The 20,885-nt window shown below is 58.8% G+C and overlaps 3 protein-coding genes across 3 annotated transcripts; 2 read left to right on the top strand and 1 right to left on the bottom strand.

Annotated features, from left to right (window-relative positions):
* The first annotated feature begins 724 nt into the window (after positions 1 to 724).
* Positions 725 to 10,698, top strand: ALAD (aminolevulinate dehydratase). The gene is made up of 12 exons (XM_079324028.1): positions 725 to 785; positions 3,913 to 4,052; positions 4,226 to 4,276; positions 4,955 to 5,051; positions 5,372 to 5,507; positions 5,915 to 5,998; positions 6,188 to 6,276; positions 6,545 to 6,600; positions 7,239 to 7,326; positions 8,066 to 8,152; positions 8,606 to 8,735; positions 8,810 to 10,698. Exons 2-12 carry the CDS (start codon positions 3,940 to 3,942, stop codon positions 8,881 to 8,883), a joined length of 1,005 nt encoding a protein of 334 aa, XP_079180154.1. The 5' UTR covers positions 725 to 785; positions 3,913 to 3,939; the 3' UTR covers positions 8,884 to 10,698.
* Positions 9,425 to 10,141, top strand: HDHD3 (haloacid dehalogenase like hydrolase domain containing 3; the record flags this gene model as incomplete). The annotated part of the gene is made up of 1 exon (XM_079324029.1): positions 9,425 to 10,141. The coding sequence occupies one exon, from the start codon at positions 9,425 to 9,427 to the stop codon at positions 10,139 to 10,141; it is 717 nt and encodes a 238-aa protein (XP_079180155.1).
* BSPRY (B-box and SPRY domain containing) lies at positions 10,657 to 20,819 on the bottom strand. Its single transcript, XM_079324027.1, has 6 exons — positions 20,700 to 20,819; positions 19,740 to 19,838; positions 18,696 to 18,926; positions 17,301 to 17,326; positions 16,106 to 16,230; positions 10,657 to 12,166 (listed from the first exon to the last, which is right to left on the bottom strand). Exons 1-6 carry the CDS (start codon positions 20,721 to 20,723, stop codon positions 11,640 to 11,642), a joined length of 1,032 nt encoding a protein of 343 aa, XP_079180153.1. The 5' UTR covers positions 20,724 to 20,819; the 3' UTR covers positions 10,657 to 11,639.
* Positions 20,820 to 20,885: the final 66 nt, after the last annotated feature.

Raw genomic sequence — 20,885 nt, 5'->3', positions numbered from 1 at the left:
GCCAGGTCACTGATGTCTCTGGGGGAAGGAGCCTTCAGCTCACCCTCGCTCCAGGGAGAGGCCCTAGGCTGGGGAGGAGATCCAGGATCTGGATCCAGCGTTTCTGCACTGGAGCCAGCCAGGGAATGGTGCTTTGGTGGGGGAGCTGCAGAATGTCCTGCACTAAACCTGATCCTGGCATCTCCCCTGCTCTGAGAGACCACGCAGGGGGCTGGGCTTCCCTGGGCCTGGCAGACCCCCAGCACCCCAAAACTCAGCTCCAGGTGCCTCTGCAGCACCCCAAACCCTTGCTCCACACCACCCCAGCCTCCCAGCCATGCTCCTTAACCGAACATTCCGGCATTCCAAACCCTCACAGCACCCCAATACCCTGCCCCAGCCACTCTAGGATCATAAAATCTGCCTCCAGGTCTGCATAGAACTCCAGCACCCCAAAACCCTGCTCCATGTCCCCCTCAGCACCCCAAAATCTGGCTCTAGGTCCTGCAGCACCCCAGAGCTTTGCTGCAACCTCCATGACCCCCCAAAACCTGCCTTCTGTCCCCCCTCAGACCTGGCTCCAGGTGCCCCTGCAGCACCCGGAACGGGATGGCTTGGCCCCGCACGCAGAGCACGGCAGCACCCCGAGGCCGTGCCCCAAATCCCCGCGCCGCCTTTCCCGCGCCGCGCCGCGCCGCGCGAGACTTCCCGCCAGCCCCTCCGCTGGGCGGGGATATGCTAATTGGGGGCGGGGCTAAGCAAATCTAGCGGGCACTGTCGCACGGCCGGAGCGGACGCGGCGATCGGTGAGTGCCGGGAGCGGGACTGGGAATGGGAACGGGGCTGGGAGCGGACCTGGAGCTGGGGCTGGGGCGTCCGCCCCTTCTCCGGTGCCCGACCTCGGCCCCTTGCAAGGCTGCCGGGGAATGGCTCCAGGGATGGGGCCCGGCCGCGCTTGGGTGCAGGCAGGAAGGGCAGCCCCGGGTTACGCAGCAAGGACAACCCAGGTTTTGCTCGGTTTTGCTCGGTTTTTCTCGGTAACCGTGGCAACGGCGGGGGACGCAGCGAGCAGCGTGTGATGCTGCGAGCTGGCGTCGGTCCCGAGCTCCCGCTTGTCCTGGGGTGTAATTCCAGACCCCTGAGCATCCCCGTTCCCATCCTGGAGTGCGAAACCTGCCCGAACAGCCTGACCTGCATTAGTGGCTGTTAATTAACCCATAGCTCCGATGTCTGCCTGGGGAGCTCCACTTTCCGAGAACACCCGGTCCGTCCCCAGCTGGGATTTTGGGAGTTTGCATGTCCCTGGGATTTAGCTAAATAGTTGTGCTCACGTCTGAGGCCACGTGTGCCTGTGTGTCCCGAAATGCTGGAACACTTCTTGCTGCCAAGATGAGACGAGACGGAACAAACACTCCCGGCTCGTGCGGGGCTGTCGGGAGCCGCAGCAGCGCCGGGTCTGCCTCCAGCCCGTTCCCGAAAATTGTCCCCTATGGGTGCGGGTGCCAAGGGCCGGGGTTCACCCTTGGGAAGCCGCTTCCCGTCCCTCGAGAGCAGCGAGGTCCCCGGGGCAGTGCCGCGGGTTCGGGTGCCAGGTTCGGCTGCTGCGGCTTTGGACTGGCCCCAGTGCGAAGGAGCAAAGGTGAAGCCGCTGTGCTGCCGACCTGTCCTTGAACTCCTCCGGCGTGCGCGGGGCAAAGAGCTTTAGAAAGACAGGTTTGGGCCTTGGATGTTGAGGACAGGTTAATTTGCTGTGCCGGGAGCCCTGCGGGATCTCGGGAGAGCAGCCCCAGCCCGGGGCGCAGCGGGTGGCGCAATGTCCCCATTGCCACACTCCTGCAGCCCTCGCCCCGCGGCCCTGCCCTCCTCCCCGATGTCCTCGGCTGTGCCACCCCGGTGTCCTCGTCCCACCGGCTGGGCCGCAGCTTGTCCCTTGTGGCTGGGAAGGAGGACCCACCCGTCCCGCTCTTATCTCGGCTCTGCAATCCCACCCAGTGCCGCCTCCTCCTCGCTCCAGAGCGCGGTTTTGGAGCTCTATCTGTCCCATCCAGTCAGGTGCCTCTGGTCCCACCCGGCCCCCTCCCCTCCCTCTGGTGGGATTAACTGTTGAAAGCATTTTTTGGATTCTCGAGGTGGGTTTTGTTCACTGAGCCCTTTGTTTGCCACTGCCTGGAGCCCTGCCTGGAGCCGGGCGCTGCTGGAGCTGCCAGCTCCGCTTCACCCGGGGCTGTCCCCTTCCCCGGAGTAAGGACTGGGACGGCAGCGTTCCAAGGGCTAAAAATGACTTGCCAAGGGATGCCATGACTGCCAGCGTGCCCGTCAGCTGCTCTGCATCCCCCACGAGCATCACCTGATGTTTTCATTCAGGCTTTTTATGCGTGTAAGCCTCTAACCAAGAGGGGTCTTTCCTCATCCCCAAGCAGCAGCGAATCCTTGGGGTGTGAGAGGCTCAATTCCAGCCCTGGACTGAACACAATTCCCCTTTGTTCCAAGTGTCCTGTGCACTGGGGTGCTGTGACAGGGTTTGGCTCCATATTACAACATCTTAAGGGTCTGGATTGTGTAAAATAGGTGAAACATCTCATACTGAAGGTTTTCCAGAACTGAGCCATCTCCTGCCCAGCTCTCTTACTGGCTGGTGTTGTGGGTGCTGGTGTAAAACATTTTCCCCTGGATCCTGTGCTGGGAGGTGGAAGCTGTGCCTCCACAGACTCTGATCCCACTCTGCTCTGTTTGGATGCAGGCTGGGAGTCAGTGAGGTTTTCTGCCTGGGGAACCCCTCCTGGGATGGGGCCAAGGCTGCTCCCCTGAGATAGATCCCATCCTCCTGCTGCTCCATCTCCCTAGGGAAGCCTTGTCCTTCCCTGCACAGGAATCCACCTGCTCTTTCCATCTCAGCTCTGCTCCTGCCCACCTCCCTCAGGTTCCAGCTCCCAAAAATCCACACTCTTCAGCAGGAGCTTTGCTTTGTCTCCCAGGGCACCTGAGCTCCTCTGCACAGGGTGTTTGAGGGATGTGGCCTGGTGGGAGCAGCCTGTGTGGAGCTGCTCTGCACAAACAGTCCCTTGTTTGGGTTGTGCAGCTGCTCCTCTGCACTGCAGCCAAACACCTCATCCCAGGAGAGCTCCCTTCCCACGGCCCCTTCCATCACATCCAACATGGTGGTGGGAATTGTGCCCTCATGGAAATGTAATTCTTAATGGTCTGAATTACTACTAAATCCGATAGAGAATAAAGCATTGCTACAGAAGAAGCTTCAACCAGGAGATAGCTAATGATTGATTTATGTGTGAATTTTGTTATCTCTGAAATCAGTTTTGCCCAACTCCATGGTTTTCTTTCAGCAGTCAGTGGCCACTGGATTTGTGTAAGTGTGAGAGTTGTGTGAGAGTTTTAGAGCCCTGGAGGGTCCCATGCCTCTCTCCTCCAGTGCCCCTACCCTTCTATAACTGCACCTTCACACTGCAGCCATAAATATGTGATGCTACATGGAATCATGGAATGCTTTGGTTGGAAGGGACCTTAAAGATCACACAGCAGCTCTGTATCCTCTCCATACAAACTGTGTCCCACAATTTCTCAGCACTTAGGAAAACTACAGTGAATGAACCCCTCTTGGGGCTCAGGAAAAGGAACCTGCAGAGGGTAAACATGATTCTGCTGGGGAAGGTTGTCAGTGGCTGGAAATGGGGGTTTCATACACAGAACTGGGAGGTTTGTGTGGAAGTCACTGATGGCCCTGTTAATGGGAAGGGCCGTGCTGTGACTGCTGATGGGGTCCTGCAGCACCCAGGTATCTGGGGTGGAGCTGCCTGGGCTGCAGCTCATGGATGACCATGGGACAGGTCAGTCCTGCAGCCTGGATCCCAGCCCCTCCTCCTGTGTGCCAAGAGCAGCAGCTGACCAGAGCCCTGCTGGTTTGTTTTGGTTTCAGAGTCTCCTTCCCTGCCAGCAGAGCCCACCATGCAGGCAGACTCTGTTCTCCACAGTGGCTACTTCCACCCTGTGCTGCGCTCCTGGCAGTGCACGGCCACCGCCTTCGATGCCTCCAACCTCATCTACCCCATTTTTGTCACGTGAGTGAGCCCAGCTCTCGGGTCAGGGGTGGGCCTGCCCCAGGGTGACTGGCTGGGTCCATCACTGCAGCCCCCTGAGCTCTTAAACAGTTCAGAGTTCCTGTGGGCAAGTCTGGGAGAGAGGCTTCCCTCTCACAGCAGGCGCTCATGTCTCTCCCATCCACCTCCCACAGTGACAGCCCTGATGCCGTGGAGCCAATTCCCAGCCTTCCTGGACAAGCCAGGTATGAATCCAGCCCCCAGTCACTGCTATGCCCTGTGTCTGGGGAGGGTTCAGTTATGCCCTGAGCATGAGCCAGGCTTCCAGCCCTCTGGTTCCTGCTTTGGAGATCTCCTGCATCAGCAAGATGGGAATGTTCATCCACTAAGAGAGTGGAGGAAGTCATGCAGGGAGTGCTGAAGAAGTGTCAGTTCTGGGAGGGACAGCACCAGGCTCTGACTCTGTCCCAGAGGACTCCCAGGCTGGGCTGGGCACACAGGGAGGCTGGAAGTGAACAGGGTTTCCAGCAGCAGCCAGAAAACCTCTGCAAGGATGTGGCATCTGGTCCTGCATTGGATCCTACTGGACTGGAAGCTCTCCTCTGCATCTGCTGCCACATTAGCAGGGGTACTGTGATGGGAAAGTGTGCTGGATCTGCAGCAGGGACACCAAGATAAGGGATCCAAGGTCAGGGTCTGCCCATCCCTCCAGAGCAGTGTGCATGCTGGGCAGATAGCACTCCTGGAGCCCCCGATAAGGGCTCAGATTGTTCCTCCCAGTGTTCAGGCAACACCTCCCCTGTAGCTCCAGCCACTGCCTGGTGATGCTGGATTGTTCACAGGGCAGCATCCCAGTGCCAGGGCAGCTCTCCCCACAGAGCAGGTGTGGGTGCCTGGCAGCTGCTCCCCTTTGCCCTGCTCAGGTATGGAGTGAACAAGCTGGAGGGGATGCTGCGGCCCCTTGTTGAAGACGGCCTCAAGTGTGTGCTCATCTTTGGGGTGCCCAGCAAGGTCCACAAGGTCAGTGCATGTGTGTGGAGGTGCTGGGATAGCCACAGGGCTGGCAGAGCAAGTGGGGGTGGGTGGGGTCCTGATCAAACAGGAGCAGTTCAGAGTCTCTGGCTGTGATTACAGCCCACTGAGCACAGCAGATGGGGATGGGATATTGCAGTGACACCCAGAGCTCTGCAGGTGGCCCCAAAACCTGCCCTAGCTGCCCATCTCCCTTTTCCCTCAGTGGGGTCCACAGTTCAGGAAATGCTTCCTGGGCATAGCTGTTGCCACAGAGGAGCTGGTGGGAAGTGTCAGCTGTGCATGCTGAGGGGTTTCTGCCCTCACAGGATGAGAGAGGCTCTGCTGCTGATGCCGAGGGCACTCCTGCCATCCAGGCCATCAGGAAGATCCATTCCACCTTCCCAGAGCTGCTGATTGCCTGTGATGTCTGCCTGTGCCCTTACACCTCGCATGGGCACTGTGGTGAGCACAGGCTGCAGGGCTGGGCTGCACTCTGCACCTTCTCCTGCCTCTGGGATTTGCCATTTTCTGCTCAGGGTCTGGCCAGCTCCTGCTCCAAGACTTGGCTTCCCTGTACTGGTGTAGTTGAGCCTGGGTGACCTCTCCTGGGTTTTGACCACAGGGTGGGAGGCACGGGTGGCTCAGACCCTCCCTTAGGGCCCCTGAGTCTGAGCACCCCTCCATGTCCCCCATCTCTGCCTTCCCTCGGGAGTCCCCAGAGGGCTCCTGGACTTTATCCACCTCCCTCAACACATCAAGTTCCCCACTGCTGCTCTGAGCATCTCCACAGCTTGTCCCCAGGGCCACACTCCCCTGGGGACTGAGCAGCAGCTGTCTGTCCCCTGTGTAACCCCAGGTTTGTCTGGCAGGCATCCTGCGTGACGATGGCACCATCCAGAACGAGCTCAGCTGCCAGCGGCTGGCGGAGGTGGCGCTGGCTTATGCCAAAGCAGGTGGGGACCCCGGAGTGCCAGCCCAGCTCGGCTCTCACAGAGCTGCCCTCTCTGACTTTGGGCAGACCCTGAAGCACACTGGGCCTGGCTCCAGCTGGGAGTGCTCCCCTGCTGTTCCAGGCAGCTCCTAAGCCTCCAGTGCTTCTCAACACCCCTGTCCTGTCCTGTCCTGTCCTCCTCTCCCCTCAGGCTGTCACATTGTGGCTCCCTCAGACATGATGGACGGGCGCATTGCAGCCATCAAGCAGGCACTGATCTCCAATGACCTGGGCAACAAGGTGAGCCAGGGGCCAGCGTGTGCTGAGCCACATCCCTGGAAGCTGCAGCACAGCAGGGCAGGGCAGGGCAGGAGGGGCATCCCCCCCCCGGTGCCACAGGCAGTGCTCTGCCCCAGCACACACAGCAGGGGAATGTCCTTGGCTGGGCCCAGGCAGGGTGAGGCTCCTGTGGCAGGGAGGATAAAGCCATGGGAGGGAATCTCTCCTGTCCCAGCACTGGGATGTGGCCCTGAGCTCCCAGCCCTCACAGCCCCTCTGTGCCCTGCAGGTCTCGGTGATGAGCTACAGTGCCAAGTTTGCTTCGTGCTTCTACGGCCCTTTCAGGTGGGTCTGTCCTCAGCCAGGTGTGCCCAGCTGGGGCCAGGTTGCCTGGGAGTGCATTCCCTCCCTTGGGAAAGGGGCTTGTCCAGAGCCTGGGCTGCATGTGGGGCCACACTGGTCACTTTGTAGCACCCTACTCCTACTTCTCCATGCAAAAAGGAGATGAATGTACCTCGCCCAGGAGAGGCTGGTTGGTGGGAAGGTCACTGAAGGGTCATCTCCCATCCCAGCCCTTCGCCTGCTCAGTGTTGGTGGCAAGGCAGGCAGAGATGGAGCTGCCTGCAGCTTCCAGGAGCAGTCAGTGTTGCCCCACAGGGTGACTTCAGGGACAAGGCTCAGCTTAGTCAGCTTGTCCCAAGCCTGGCAGAGCGCCCCCACGGAACCAGCCTTGGAAAAGAGCCTGACACGATTTTACCCAGACTCTGGGCATGGGGAGGGCAGTGGGTGTTGAAACAGCTCCCAGGACCAGCCTGGGCCTGTAGGACCTCCCAGAGCAATCCCTGAGTGCTGAACTGCGCCAGGAGTGCCCCCTGTTCATGGCTCAGTGACTCCAATGCTTGTCCTGGCCTCTCCTCGTGTTTCTGAAGCTGGATGAGGTGGGGGACAGAGGTTGCTCACCCCTGCTCTCTGCCCCTCTGCAGGGATGCAGCGCTGTCCAAACCTGCCTTTGGGGACCGGCGCTGTTACCAGCTGCCCCCGGGCGCACGGGGCCTGGCCGTGCGTGCTGTGGTGAGTATGGCCTGGGACACCTCAGTGTGGGGTGAGACCCTCAGTGTAGGTGTGGGGTTATGGCTGTGGGGTGGGACACCCTCAGTGTAGGTGTGGGGTTATGGCTGTGGGGTGGGACACCCTCAGTGTAGGTGTGTGAGGTTATGGCTGTGGGGTGGGACACCCTCAGTGTAGGTGTGTGAGGTTATGGCTGTGGGGTGGGACACCCTCAGTGTAGGTGTGTGGGGTTATGGCTGTGGGGTGGGAAACCCTCAGTGTAGGTGTGTGAGGTTATGGCTGTGGGGTGGGACACCCTCAGTGTAGGTGTGGGGTTATGGCTGTGGGGTGGGACACCCTCAGTGTAGGTGTGTGGGGTTATGGCTGTGGGGTGGGAAACCCTCACATGGGGCTGGGTGATTGCACCCACAGGGCTTGGGGTAAGCAAGAGGCTGGGAGGCAAATGGTCAAAGGTCTTCCCCTTCCATGAGCCAAAGAAACACGAGGCCCATCAGTCAGGCTGGCAGAGCTGTCCCAGTGTGTGCCCCAGCCTGAGCTCTGGTAGCTGTGCAGTTGCTGTGCCCATGCCCCGCTGTGGCTTGGGGTGCCAGGGGCAGGGGATGCCACCAGATCTCCCCAGGCACCAGGTGTATGGCAAGGGCCACCTGGGCCATGAGGGGCTCACAGCCTCCCGGGGAACACAATGCTCAGCTCCAAATCCTGGCACAAAACGGGCTGTTCTTGTCCCTGCGCTGCCGTGCAGGACCGGGACGTGCGGGAGGGCGCCGACATGCTGATGGTGAAGCCGGGGATGCCCTACCTGGACCTCGTGAGGGACGTGAAGGCTCGGGTGAGGCCTCGGGCAGGGTGGGCAGTGGGGCGAGCAGTGGGGTCTGTGGGGCGGGCAGGGTGAGCAGTGGGGTGTGCGGGGCGGGCAGGGTGGGCAGTGGGGCGGGCAGTGGGGTCTGTGGGGCGGGCAGGGTGAGCAGTGGGGTCTGTGGGGCGGGCAGTGGGGTCTGTGGGGCGGGCAGGGTGAGCAGTGGGGTCTGTGGGGCGGGCAGGGTGAGCAGTGGGGTCTGTGGGGCGGGCAGTGGGGTGTGCGGGGCGGGCAGGGTGGGCAGTGGGGTGGGTCTGTGGGGCGGCAGGGTGGGCAGTGGGGCGGGCAGTGGGGTCTGTGGGGCGGGCAGGGTGAGCAGTGGGGTCTGTGGGGCGGGCAGTGGGGTGTGCGGGGCGGGCAGCGGCTCTGTGCGCGGGGCACAGCGGCGGTGTCCCCCGGCTGACCGGCGCTGACCCGCCCCCGCAGCACCCCACGCACCCGCTGGCCGTGTACCACGTCTCGGGGGAGTTCGCCATGCTGTGGCACGGCGCGCAGGCCGGCGCCTTCAGCCTGGAGGCGGCTGTGCAGGAGGCGATCACGGCCTTCAGGCGTGCAGGTGAGGCTGCGGCCCCGTGTCCCCCCCTCTCTCTCTATCCCCCGTGCTGGCTCCAGCGTCTCGTCTCTCCGCAGGGGCCGACATCATCATCACCTACTTCACCCCGCAGCTGCTGCGCTGGCTGCGGGAGGCGGCGGGCCGGCACTGAGCGCGGCCATTGCGGCAGGGGCGGGATCTCCGGGCGGGGAGGGAATGCCGGGACGGGCGGGTTTTCCGGGGTGGGAGGGCTCTCCGGGAGGGGCGGTGTTTCCGGGTCCCGGCACTGCCGCTCCTCCAGCCCGCGCCCCTCCCTCTCCGGGATCTCGGCCTGGTGGGTGCCGGCACCCCCCCTCTCCTCCGGGACCCGCGGGAGCACCGCGAATCTGCAGCTGTCTTCCAGCGGTGCTCCCAGCCCGGACACCCCGGCCGTGCCCCGGATCCGCAGCCGGCTCCAGCCCCGCTGTCTCGGCTCGGTCCGTCTGCAGCACCCCCGTGGGGAGTGTCGCTGCCCCGGCCCGGCAGACTTTGCCCCCGGCACTTGGAGCAGGGTTTGCCCTCCGTGCCGCGCTCCATCCTGGTCCCAGAGGGGCCCTGAGCCCCGCCGGAGGTACACCGAGGCTCGCAGTGCGGTGCACGGAGGGCTCGGTGCCCGCAGCGCTCTGGCGTGAGCGGCACGGCGGGGCTGGGCTGTCCCGGGCGCTGCTGAGGCCATGCTCAGGCTGCGCCTGTTGACCTGGGACGTGAAGGACACGCTGCTGCGGCTGCGGCAGCCCGTGGGCCAGAGCTACGCGGCCGAGGCTCGGGCCCAGGGGCTGCAGGTGCAGCCCGAGGCTCTGGGGCGCTCCTTCCGAGAGGTGTACGGAGCCCAGAGCCGGCGCTTCCCCAACTACGGCCACAACCAGGGGCTCAGCTCCCGGCAGTGGTGGCTGGATGTTATCAAACAGAGCTTCAGGCTCTCGGGCGTGCTGGACGAGGCAGCCCTGACGAAGGTGGCTGAAAAGCTCTACCGCGACTACTGCAGCTCCCACAGCTGGGAGATGCTGCCGGGAGCCGCCGAGACCCTGAACCGGTGCCGCGAGCTCGGCTTCCGCATGGGCGTGGTGTCCAACTTCGACAGCCGGCTGGAAGTCATCCTGTCGCAGTGCAACCTGCGGCACCACTTCCAGTTCGTGCTCACCTCCGAGGCGGCGGGCGTCGCCAAGCCGGACGGGCGGATCTTCGAGCAGGCGCTGCGGCTGGGCGGGGCGCGGCCCGAGCAGGCGGCGCACATCGGCGATGACTACAGCCGCGATTACCGGGCAGCCCGGGCCGCGGGCATGCACGGCTTCCTGCTGCGGCCGGCCGGCCAGCACCAGGAGCAGGAGGTGCCCCCCGAGCACGTCCTGCCCACGCTCAGCCACCTCCTGGCTCGCATCCAGAAGGAGTAGTTGCCGTTCCCAGGGATCCAGTGCTGCTGAACTGTCCTGACTGAGATTTCTTGCTGCCAGGTGGGCAGGAGGAGTGTTCATGCAATAAAACATTTCTGACACCCAGCAGTGGAGCAGATGTGTTTCATGGCTCTAAAAACACCTGCTGAAGAGGGTCAGCTGTGGTGTCATCCCCTAACAGAGCTGGGACTGGGTCACTCCAGAGGCTCATTGTGGCAGGAGATGAAGGCAGATGCAGAGGTTTATCCCTTCTCAGTCACCCCGGGGGACAGGCTCAAGCAGCCCCCAATATAAGTGCTGGCCTTTCTCAGAGAAGGTTTGTCCACCCAGGGCATCCCTTCCCAGGCCCTGCACCCTCAGTGTACCCCAGCGTTGCCACCTCACCAACATCCCCCCCCTCCCCAACAGCAGTAGGCAGGCAGGAGGTGCCTGCAAGTCTCCTGCTGTGGCTAAAACAGTCTGGAGCTGGACAATTTCACTTAATGAATTGCCAATTAACAAACTACTGATTTAGATAGTGAGAAATAAAGATGACCTTTTAAAGATTATTCAAAACCCCATTCTCTGGCTCAACTTCAGGCTTACACCTATCCTTCCTGCCTGCTGCCATCAGCTCCCTGTGTTTGCACCACATTACCCTCAAACCCCACTCCTTGGGGACACTCAGTTTTGGTTTCTGCTGCTCTTTGCTTGTTCCTCTGCCCAGACCTGGCCACAGTCCCTCAGCAGTGTCCTTCTCCCAGTATAGTTCCTCTACAGGGGGTAGCCCTCTGCACTGTCCCTGCTCTGCAATGGAGTAGCTCCTCCCAAAAGCATCTCCAGTTGTGTCCCAATCAGGCAATGACAGAATCATTTAGGTTGGAAAAGACCTTTAGGATCGAGTCAAACAGCTCCCCCAGCACTGCCTAAGCCACCATTAAACCATGTCCTCAAGTGCCACATCCACACCACCTTTTAAACCCCTCCAGGGATGGGGATGGTGACTCCACCACTGTCTTGGGCAGCCTGTTCCAGGGCCTGACCGCCCTTTCAGTGAAGAAATTTTCTCCACTATTTAACCTAAATCCTGGCACAAATTGAAGGCATTTCCTCTTATCCTTTCACTGTTGCTTGGGAGCAGAGCCTGACCCCTCTTGGCTCCACCCTCCTGTCAAGGAGTTGTAGAGCACGGCATGTCCCTTTCCTCCCTGCTATTTCTCCATACGTATCTCACTACTCTCCCTCCAGCCCACCAGCAGACTGGAAAGCTGCCTTTGGTGGGACAGAAATCAAACAATTTACCTAGGAGCAGCTGGCCCAGCCAGGCATTCTCAGACCCCTCACCCCAGCACAGGGTGTAGGCTCCAGGACGAGAGGAAAGCTGCAGAAAACACGCGAGGAACAGGTGTAGTGTGAAGGCAGGTGTTGTCTGGAGGCCCCCGGACACAGGCAGAGCCCTGCCCGGGCTCCTTTACCCCCAGGCACTCGCAGAGCACAGAGTCACAGGGGCACGCCCCGCTCATGGGAGGAGCGAGATGCTCTGGTGTGCCACGGCAAAGACGGGGTAGACGGGCTCCAGGAAGGCCTCGCGGTGGGAGAAGAGGATGGCGCAGGAGTCGGGGTCGTAGAAGAGCAGCTCCCCCCCTGCAAAGTCCAGCAGGACCCCGATCTGTGCCGGGGCCTTGATCAGCTCCACGGGCTGGGGCTGCCCCGCGTGCAGGAAGCGGAACTCTTTATCGTAGCGTGAGAAGACCCAGGAGGCAGCATTGAAGCCCAGGCGGCCTTCGTTGGCAGAGCCCTTCCTGGGCACGGAGCTGTAGCAAACCCCCAGCTTGTAGGCACAGCTCTGCTCCACACTGACCTTCCAGGCACACACCCCCGAGTGGAAAGGTGCAGTGGCCAAAGCGTTGGGCCAGTGGTCAAACCGCTCGGGGCAGTCCGAGTCCACCTTCGCTTTCTTGGGGCTGAAGGTCAGGGTCCTCTTGTCCTCTGACAAGCTGAGGTGGGGGCTTAGAGTTTTCTCATCGATGTGAATCTCCTGTGAGCCTGCAAGAGAAGCCACGTGATGAGCACTGACTCTGGCTACCACTTGAACCACCTGAGGTAGTTGTGGCATGAGAAACACAAATGCAACCAACCTCTCTTCACAGATCACTCCTGGGGCCCCATCTGCTCCCCAGGGTGACAGTGCTGCGTGCCACAGCTTCTCTGAGCCAGGACCACAACAAGGCAGAGACTCACCAAAGCCCAGACTCAGCAGACACCTCTCCACCTTGCACTAAGGGCCCTGCTCATCTTCCTCTGACCTTGGCCTGACTCCCCACAAAACAATTCAGCAGGTTTGGTTTATCCCACTTCTGGGAGAGATCCAAACCTAGTTCCTGTCCTTTCCTACCCACAGAGTGGGTAAGCAGGACCTGGCTACTCCTCCTCCAGCCAGGGGAGCCAAGAGTCTCGAATGACTGGGAGGGCTGTGTGCAGAAAACCTGCAAAGCCGGAAAAACAGGACTGGAGAGGGCTGGGCAGGGAAATCTCTTTCCTGCTACAATGCCCCAGGTGCTGATCAACCCACCCTGAAGTGCTGGGAGCAGTGAGTGTGGGGAGGTGGCACCAGGCTTAGAGCTGAGCATGGCTGGATCTGGCTTTGCTGTGAAAGAAGAAGGTGCCCAGATGCACACACCCAGCCCCAGCAGCAGCCCAGGCTGGCCAGAGGACACAGCACCCACTGTGGGTCTGAACAACTTCAAAATCATAGAATCACAGGACTGTCGAGGCTGGAAAAGACCTCTAAGATCATGGTGCCCTGTCCTGGCTGCATGCTTTCCCCTGAGACCCCTCTGTGGGTCTGCAGGCTGTGGAACTGCACAAGTGTGTCCTTCAGTCCCCAGACTGGTGAAGCAGGGATGAGGCTGACTCACCTGCTCCTGAAGAGAGCCAGTTCCTGCCAGCAGGTGCCCCTCCTTTCCCTGCCTTCCCCCACCCTCACTTTATTCATTTTAGGTCTCAAACCACCATGGAAACAGGGCTGGAGGGGTGACTCAGTGGCTCTCCCACCCCTGCCAGCAGCTCTACCCTGTCACGTCAGCACCAGCATTGCCCAACAGCCTCTGCTCAGCATCCAGCACCATGAGCCCTTACAGAACCAAAGGATGACCTCAGCAGGGTCATCCCAGAGCCCAACACACTCAGGACCCAGGCCAGCATCCCTCTAAGAGCAAACAGCACCCAACAGCAGCAGCAGCTCCAGGATTTCCTCAGGCTGCACCTGCCCAGGTGCTCCCTGGCAGATGAACCCAGGCTGAATTACCCCTTTGCAAATCAGTGCCATGCACCTGTGCACGTTAGGTAGGAGTTATTGCAAGCAAGAGTGAACCCAAAGAGGAGCTGAAGCCAGCATTTCCTTCAGCAGCAGCTGCCAGCATCATTCATCTCATGATTTATTTCCCCACCCAGCAGCCAAACCTGAGCTCTCCATGGGCTTCTGGGACTGCCCACGCTGCTGGTGTGCAGGGCAGCTTTCCAGGAAGCCAAATACTGCTCTGAATTCATAGAAAACAGAGCAGCACCAGACTTTATCTTCCTCTGGCAGAAGGAGGGCACTAAACCTCCTGTTGTGCAACACACAGTTAACCTAGGGCTGCATCCTGGTGGTCTGTGCAGGGAAACCACATTGACACCCACATTGCTTTGCTGTGGAATTGCAGCTCCAGAGGAGCATCTGAGGGAGGGGAAGTGCTGGCAAAGTAACAGCAGAGTAACTTGGATCAGGGAATTTTGCCCCTTACATAAGTGTTTTGTCATGGTTAAATCTGGATTTTCACATGTAATTCTGATTAATGATTCCACTGGGAATTCATCTTGACCCAGGTCTATTTTCTCTGTGTCCTGTATCTATCAGGCCTTGAGGCATGAGGGATACCAGCACAATAAACTCCTATGGTTAACAGCTCTGTGAAGCACATTTGTGTGAGCTGCAGCACATCTGACTACTTTTAAAAATCCAAGTTCCCTGGAACCAAGATCTCTCTCAAAATGGTGTCAGATTTACATCATCTCATAGTATAAGGAAAAAGCTGCCAACCCCAAACAAAAGTGATACAGAAACTTGGATGACAAGTAAAGGCATCAAAGGAATCATGTTTATTTTTGAGAGTTAAATGGAGACCCTTTTGCAGCTGTTTTCCAAGTTTTTTAGAACTTATGGAGTGAGCCATCAAGGCTTGGAATTTTCTGTTTTCAAGCAAATAAACAAGACAGCACTTGCTCACCTGCCTTTGGGAGAAGGGACCACAGAGTGACATTTCACATAACTGTGTCTTAAGGCAAGCTCAGACCACTGCTGTTAATATTAAATCTCTAAGGCTTTGTCCAGGGTGGCCTGTGAACTGATGAGATCCACAAGGATACACCAGGCATCCTCAGCACACAGTAATGACGTGACAAGTAACCACACACTCAAAAAAACCAAAACAGAATGGAATTCCTGTGCACTAAGTGCACCAGCACACCCATCACAAGAATTGAATGCCTTAAAGTCATTACATTTCACAAGGATGTTGGGAGGGGAATCCTTACAAAAACCCTGTCACAACAAAGAAAATTAGGGAAAGGCTTCCTGCTTGACTCCATGGCCCTGAACATTGAGAAGCTGCTCGACTGAGTCTTTCAAGAAGAATTTCTTCACTGAATGTGCTGTTAAATACTGGGAGTGCCCAGGGAAGTGGTGCAATGACCATTCCTGGAGGTGTCCAAGGCATGACTGGACGTGGCAGTCAGTGCTCTGGGCTGGGTGACAAGGTGGTGATCACAGGTTGGACTGGGTGGTCTTAGAGGTCTTTTCCAACCTGAGCAATTCTGTGACAGTGTCAATGCACCACAGCAGGGGCAGGCATAGAATCACAGAGTGATTTGGGTCAGAAGGAGCCCTAAAGATCACCTAATCCCAACACCCTGCAGGGACACTTTCCTCAACTGCCAGCACTCACAGATTCCAAGAGGGAAATTAATCACAAAGGGAGAGAAACACCAGAGTTTGCAGTAGATAAACACATGATGGTAGTGCTTGATAGGCATGGACTCTCAAGCTAACCATGAGAGCAATAAAAGTCTGAAGTGGAGACCTTGGAGGTAGGTCTGGAAACAAGGAAAAACTGGAAACAGTCATCAGAATCACAGCAAGATGAGCAGAAATCAGAAGTCTGTATAGAAGTTTTGGAAAAACCACTCTAGGGACTGTTCACAAGGCAAATTACAAAGGATACTGTCATCTCTGAGAAACAAAAAAATGCATTTGAAATATCTAACATCAGACTGAAAGCCAGAATAAAAGCAAACATTTCACAACCAGCCATTCAAGCATATCACAGCCAGAGGAAAAACTTCTTTCTCTGCTAATACAACCAGGTGAACCAGTCCCAGAGCCTGGCAAATGCCTCCAGTGCAGCCTCAGCTGTACAGCAGGAGCTGAGCCAGAGCACAAACACCTCCAGAACCACCAGCTCGTGCACAGCACAACCTCAGCTTGTGATCAGAACACTGCTCCATCTACTCACTGCTCCCTGCACTGGGCAGCCCCAGACACCCCACAGATGAAATCACCCTCTCAAAGTCCCCAGCAGCCCAATGCTAAAACATTGTGAACAGAGATTTCTGTGAGAGAGCCCCACAGCAGCATCAGCTTCACTGCTGTCACCAGAGACCCAGGAAACAGCAAAAGAAACCACACAACGTTAAAGCCACAGAGCGGATAAACAGACAGTCTTTTCAAACCCCAGTTCTTCCCTGAGCCACAACCTGCAATGGGGGAGCCCCCAGTGCATCCCCTACACCTCCCACAGCTGCTGCCTCCCTGAAGAAACAAGCAGGGGCTGGGAGTGCAGAGGGGCAGGACACAGCTTGAGGAAGTTTGGAGGGTGTTTGTCTGGGCACAAAGTGAGTGAGGGTGAAGAATCCCTGGAGCATGTGAGATGTGAGTGAGACACTCACCTGTGAGGCAGCAGAGCACAGCACAGGCCCACAGTCGATGCAGCAGTGGACTCTGAACACAGGTCTGATTAAAGTTTAACTTCAGGGACTCCTGTGGCTCCAAGATTCCCTCTGCCACCTCCGTCCTAGCACAGGGAAACAGGAGTTGCTTGAAAATGTAATCATTTATTGTGCTGGGAGGTGTTTAAAAGATCATGAGGAGGTATGGCAGAGGTTAAAGAGCAGCTCTGGCTGCAGAGAGACCACAGCAGGGGTGCCTGGCCAGCTCTCACTCTGAGTGATACTTTCAGTTGGCTTTGCTTACAGCTCCTTGTGAAAGGGCTACAGTGTTATAAAACACATCCCAGCAGCCTGAGTCAACACTCCTCACTCAGCAGTCACAGGGTAAATAAATGTGTCTTGAGAGCAGCCATCAGGGTACTAGGGGAGCACAATGCACAGGCAGAGAATCAGATTTCCCTCTGTTGCCAGAGCCCCACGGTCTGGGCACAGAGCAAGCCAGGATTCCAGGTTTCACCCAGCACAGAGCCAGGGGTTTGCTACTCCTGTGACCTGCAGCACACACAGAACTCCTGGTTGTGAGGACAGGTTGTGGCACTGGCTGCTGGACATGTGCTGTGGCACATTCCATACTCTCCACAGGCACAAACACCCCCCCCAGGCCCTCTACGCAGCATAGTGCAGCCAGGGCCACCACCCTCACAGCAGCCACAGAAATAAATAACTTAAATAAAATTAAATAGATTAAATAAAAATACAGCCACCAAGGTGCTTCCTCAGGAAGGGTAGCCCAATGTCACTGACAGGGCTGTTGAGGACACTGAGACCTGCACCTGGCTTTCCCTGCCCAGACCACCCCACCCCCTGCCAGCAGCCTGGCACAGGCCTACTCCATCCCCCAGCAAACCCGGTGGTTTTCTAAGGAGCTGCAGAAGTTCTCCCATAAGCAAGGACTGATCTGGGAAAGCACATGGAGCATCTCCAGGTGCAGCACAGCACATGGAGCAGAGACAAGAGGCCACGCTGGCAACTCTGTGCTCTGTGCTTGTCCTCAACAAAAGCAGCAAAGGGACAAAGGAGGTGTCATGGGGTGCCTGAGTCACTGAGGCACGCAGCACAGGAGCAGGTGTGGAGCAGGAGCAGGGTAAGCTTGGAGCAGGGTCAGGGAAAGGACCAGGAGCAGTTGGGTACTGACCTCTCGAAGATCTCTTGCTCTGCACGCTGGGGACAAGGAGAGGAAGAGTCATCACACAGCTTAAACCCCCACAGAAGACACCCCAAACCAGCAAACCCAGGACCTGGGGAGCAGTGTTCCCCTTCCTGACCCACAGAAGCCATCCCTCACCCCAGCCCCAGCTTTGGGGAGCAGCAGGAGCATCCAACATCCACTTTCTTCAGCTGCAGCATTTCCCACTCATAGAATGACTGGGAATGGCTGAAGACCATACATTGCACCTGTGTTTGGGGCACTGTCTGCTGTTCCCTCTCTTTCCCCACCCTACTGCAGGAACAGCCTGTGCTCCCAGCAAACAACCCCAGGGCTTTCAGCAAAGGAGGAAGGCTGCAGAGGGACTGAGCCAAGAGTCAGGTGACCTCATGGTCAGTCCCACTTTTTTCTGTACGTGCTGGGCATGAGGCACACTCAAGGTACAGCACAGTGATAAGAAAATACCTGATCCCTGCTCAAATCCAAGCAGGGCACTTTGCATGCCTTCAGCTTTCCTGTGGCATGGCATGTTTGATATTCCAGATAGGTACAAGTACCAGCACCAACAACCCAAGGTGGAGAGCACATGAACCCCCTAGTTCCCTTCCAAAAGGAGAACCTGAGGGTGTGGCTGTTCTTTGCCACAGGGAGCTGATGGATCCTTCTCCAACCTCTCCCCTTTATGGTGCAGCTACAGCCCAGCACACTAAGGTGCTGGGGCAGGACAGGAACTGCCTTTCCCACCAAAGGAACATCTGCCCTCTTTCCATGGGATCAGGTCTGTTTTCCAAGCCAAGCTGTTGTTCCCTTCCTCACAAATTTACACGTGGGAAGCAGAGGCTGAGCATGGTGGTAGCAAGGCAGAGGTCCTGCTCACATCTAAAATGAGAGGAATCACTTGGGTAAACCCAAATGATTCAATAACCAGAGAAGGAACTGAGCAAGGGGAAGCACAGGCTGCTCTCTAACAGGGCTAAGCCAGGCAACACAGGGGACTTTCCTGAAGAGCTGCAGGTGCTCCCAAGGGTCAGTTTTGATTAAAACTAAACACCAGAAAACTGGTGGTACAACTAACTGTTGTAAGAGCAGCTCACAACCCAGAGCTGTCCTGGCTGTGCAGCCTAAGGGCAACTACAAGCCCAGAGCTTGGAAACCTGAACCTGGGTGGTTCTGGACCTCATTGCAAGCAAGAGCAGGATCAGGCAGAGCACATGCTCTAAGAACTACCAGAAAACCACAGAGACTTATGAGGATCAGGTCAAGGAGGTTCCTGTCTGTCCACCTCTGCCTCCCTAGTGCCAGCATAGCAGCTCTGAAGACTGACTGAAGTCCCACAACAAAAAGTGCAGTTCAGCTCTGGGCTGCCTGACTGGCAGTACTCACCAGCAGGTCCTGGTCATCCAGGTTGGTGATCATGTCCACCAGGTAGGTGCGGAGGGCACCCAGCTTGTGCAGAGCCTCAGTCCAGTGCACCTGCTGGGTGAGGATGCTCTGGTGCGCCCGCTCCTCCTCGGCGTGCACCCTCTCCAGCAGCTGCTGCTCCTCGTTCTCACAGGCCTTCCCCACCAGCAGCAGCCTCTGGATCACCAGCTCCCGCGCCGCGCTGGCCGCGCTCTGCGGGCAGGGCAGGGCAGCACATCAGCCTGCTGCACCCACGGGAGCCCCACTGCTCCTGGGCTCTGCCACTAGTGCTACTCCCTTCACTGAGCCCAGGCCACTGGCACCACACCAGTCCCAAACCCTCAGCAAATCTCCACACATTCACACAACAGGCTAAGACAGCTGGGGGTGTTCAGCCTCAAGAAAAGACAGCAGGGAGAACTTAGACCCCTTCCAGTGCCTAAAGGGGCTCCAGGACAGCTGGAGAGGAACTTGGGACATGAGCCTGGAGAGACAGGACAGGAAAGAATGACCTTCCACTGCCAGAAGGCAGCGTTAGATGGGATATTGGGAAGGAATATCACCCACGAGGATGGTGAGGCCCTGGCACAGGCTGCCCAGAGAAGCTGTGGCTGCCCCTGGATCTCTGGAAGTGTCCAAGGCCAGGTTGGATGGAAGTTGGAGCAACCTGGGACAGTGGGAGGTGTCCCTGCCCATGGTAGGGGACTGGAACTGGGTGGTCTTTAAGGTTCCTTCCAATCCAAACCAGTCTGTGATTCTATCCTTTGTCCTCATTCTCAGTGACAGCAAGGAATAAATAACCCCAGGAATTCTAAGGCACTGATCCTAGTAGGATGTTTGATTGTTGTACACTCACACCACTGTCTGTGCACACATTCTAGGCAAATGAAGCAGGAATTCCAGGCACACCCTGGCATTCCATTTCCACAGCCGCATCCCGACCTTTCCCCGCCTCTCCCCGGGAGCTGAGCATCCCTGCGGGGCATGGCGAGCAGGGAGCAGGCAGGGCCAGCCGCAGGGACTCACCAGGACAGCCTGGTCCTTGGCAGGCAGCACCTCGTCCACGTGCCGGGCGATGGCCGCGCTCTGCAGCTGGATCCGCTCGCAGCGCTCCACCAGCTTGTTCTGGGACACGGAGCAGGGGGGATGGATGGGGGCTGGATGGCCACCCCACACCCACACCAACACCCATACCCACACCCACACCCCTCTGCACCACCCCACAGAGAGCCTCTTCCCCTGAACAGCCCCACGCGTGCCAGGAGCCCCTTCCCCTGAACAGCCCCACGCGTGCCAGGAGCCCCTTCCCCTGAACAACCCACGCGTGCCAGGAGCCCCTTCCCCTGAACAGCCCACGCGTGCCAGGAGCCCCTTCCCCTGAACAACCCACGCGTGCCAGGAGCCCCTCGCAGAGCGCCCATCCCCTTCATTGGGTGGGCCCGCACTGCCAGGGACTCCTTTAGCGAACACAGCTCCCCGTGGGATCCACCCGCACGGCCCCACATCCTGCCAGGGACCCCACACACCCTGCCAGGGACCCCACACACCCTGCCAGGGACCCCACAGCCCCACACACCCTGCCAGGGACCCCACACACCCTGCCAGGGACACCACACACCCTGCCAGGGACCCCACACACCCTGCCAGGGACCCCACACACCCTGCCAGGGACCCCACAGTCCCACACACCGCCAGGGACTCCACACCCCGTCCGGCACCTCCACACCCTGCCAGGGATCCCCACGGTCCCACAGCTCCCGAGGCACTCCCACACCCCTCCAAGAACCCCTGTGGCCCCAGACCCTCACCGGGATCCCCCCCCGCCCCCAGGGACCCTCCTCAGCCCCAGGGACCTCCTCAGCTTCCCAGGGACTCCCTCACCCCCTCACTGCCTCACATCCCCAGTGGCCCCCACTCTCCCCCAAGAGCCCTCACAGCCCCCAGCCACCCCCCAGCCCCGCCGGGCCGGGTCCGGGCTCTCCTCACCCGCAGCCGCTCGGCCCGGGCCATGCTGTGCCCGCACCTGCCGCGGGGGCGGCGGCCCCGCCCGGCCGCGCTCGGCGCTCGCGGCCCGGCTCCGCCCCGGCCCGGCCCCGCCGGGAGCCTGGAGCGGCGGCACGGGCGGGACGCGCGGCCGGTGAGCGCTTCACGAACCTTCCTTCGCAACCTTCC

The sequence above is a fragment of the Erithacus rubecula genome (genome assembly GCF_903797595.1).
Source record: "Erithacus rubecula genome assembly, chromosome: 21".
Classification (NCBI taxonomy): domain Eukaryota; kingdom Metazoa; phylum Chordata; class Aves; order Passeriformes; family Muscicapidae; genus Erithacus; species Erithacus rubecula.
The sequence above is the reverse complement of the archived record's forward strand: the minus strand, read 5'-3'. Positions and strand labels throughout refer to the sequence as shown.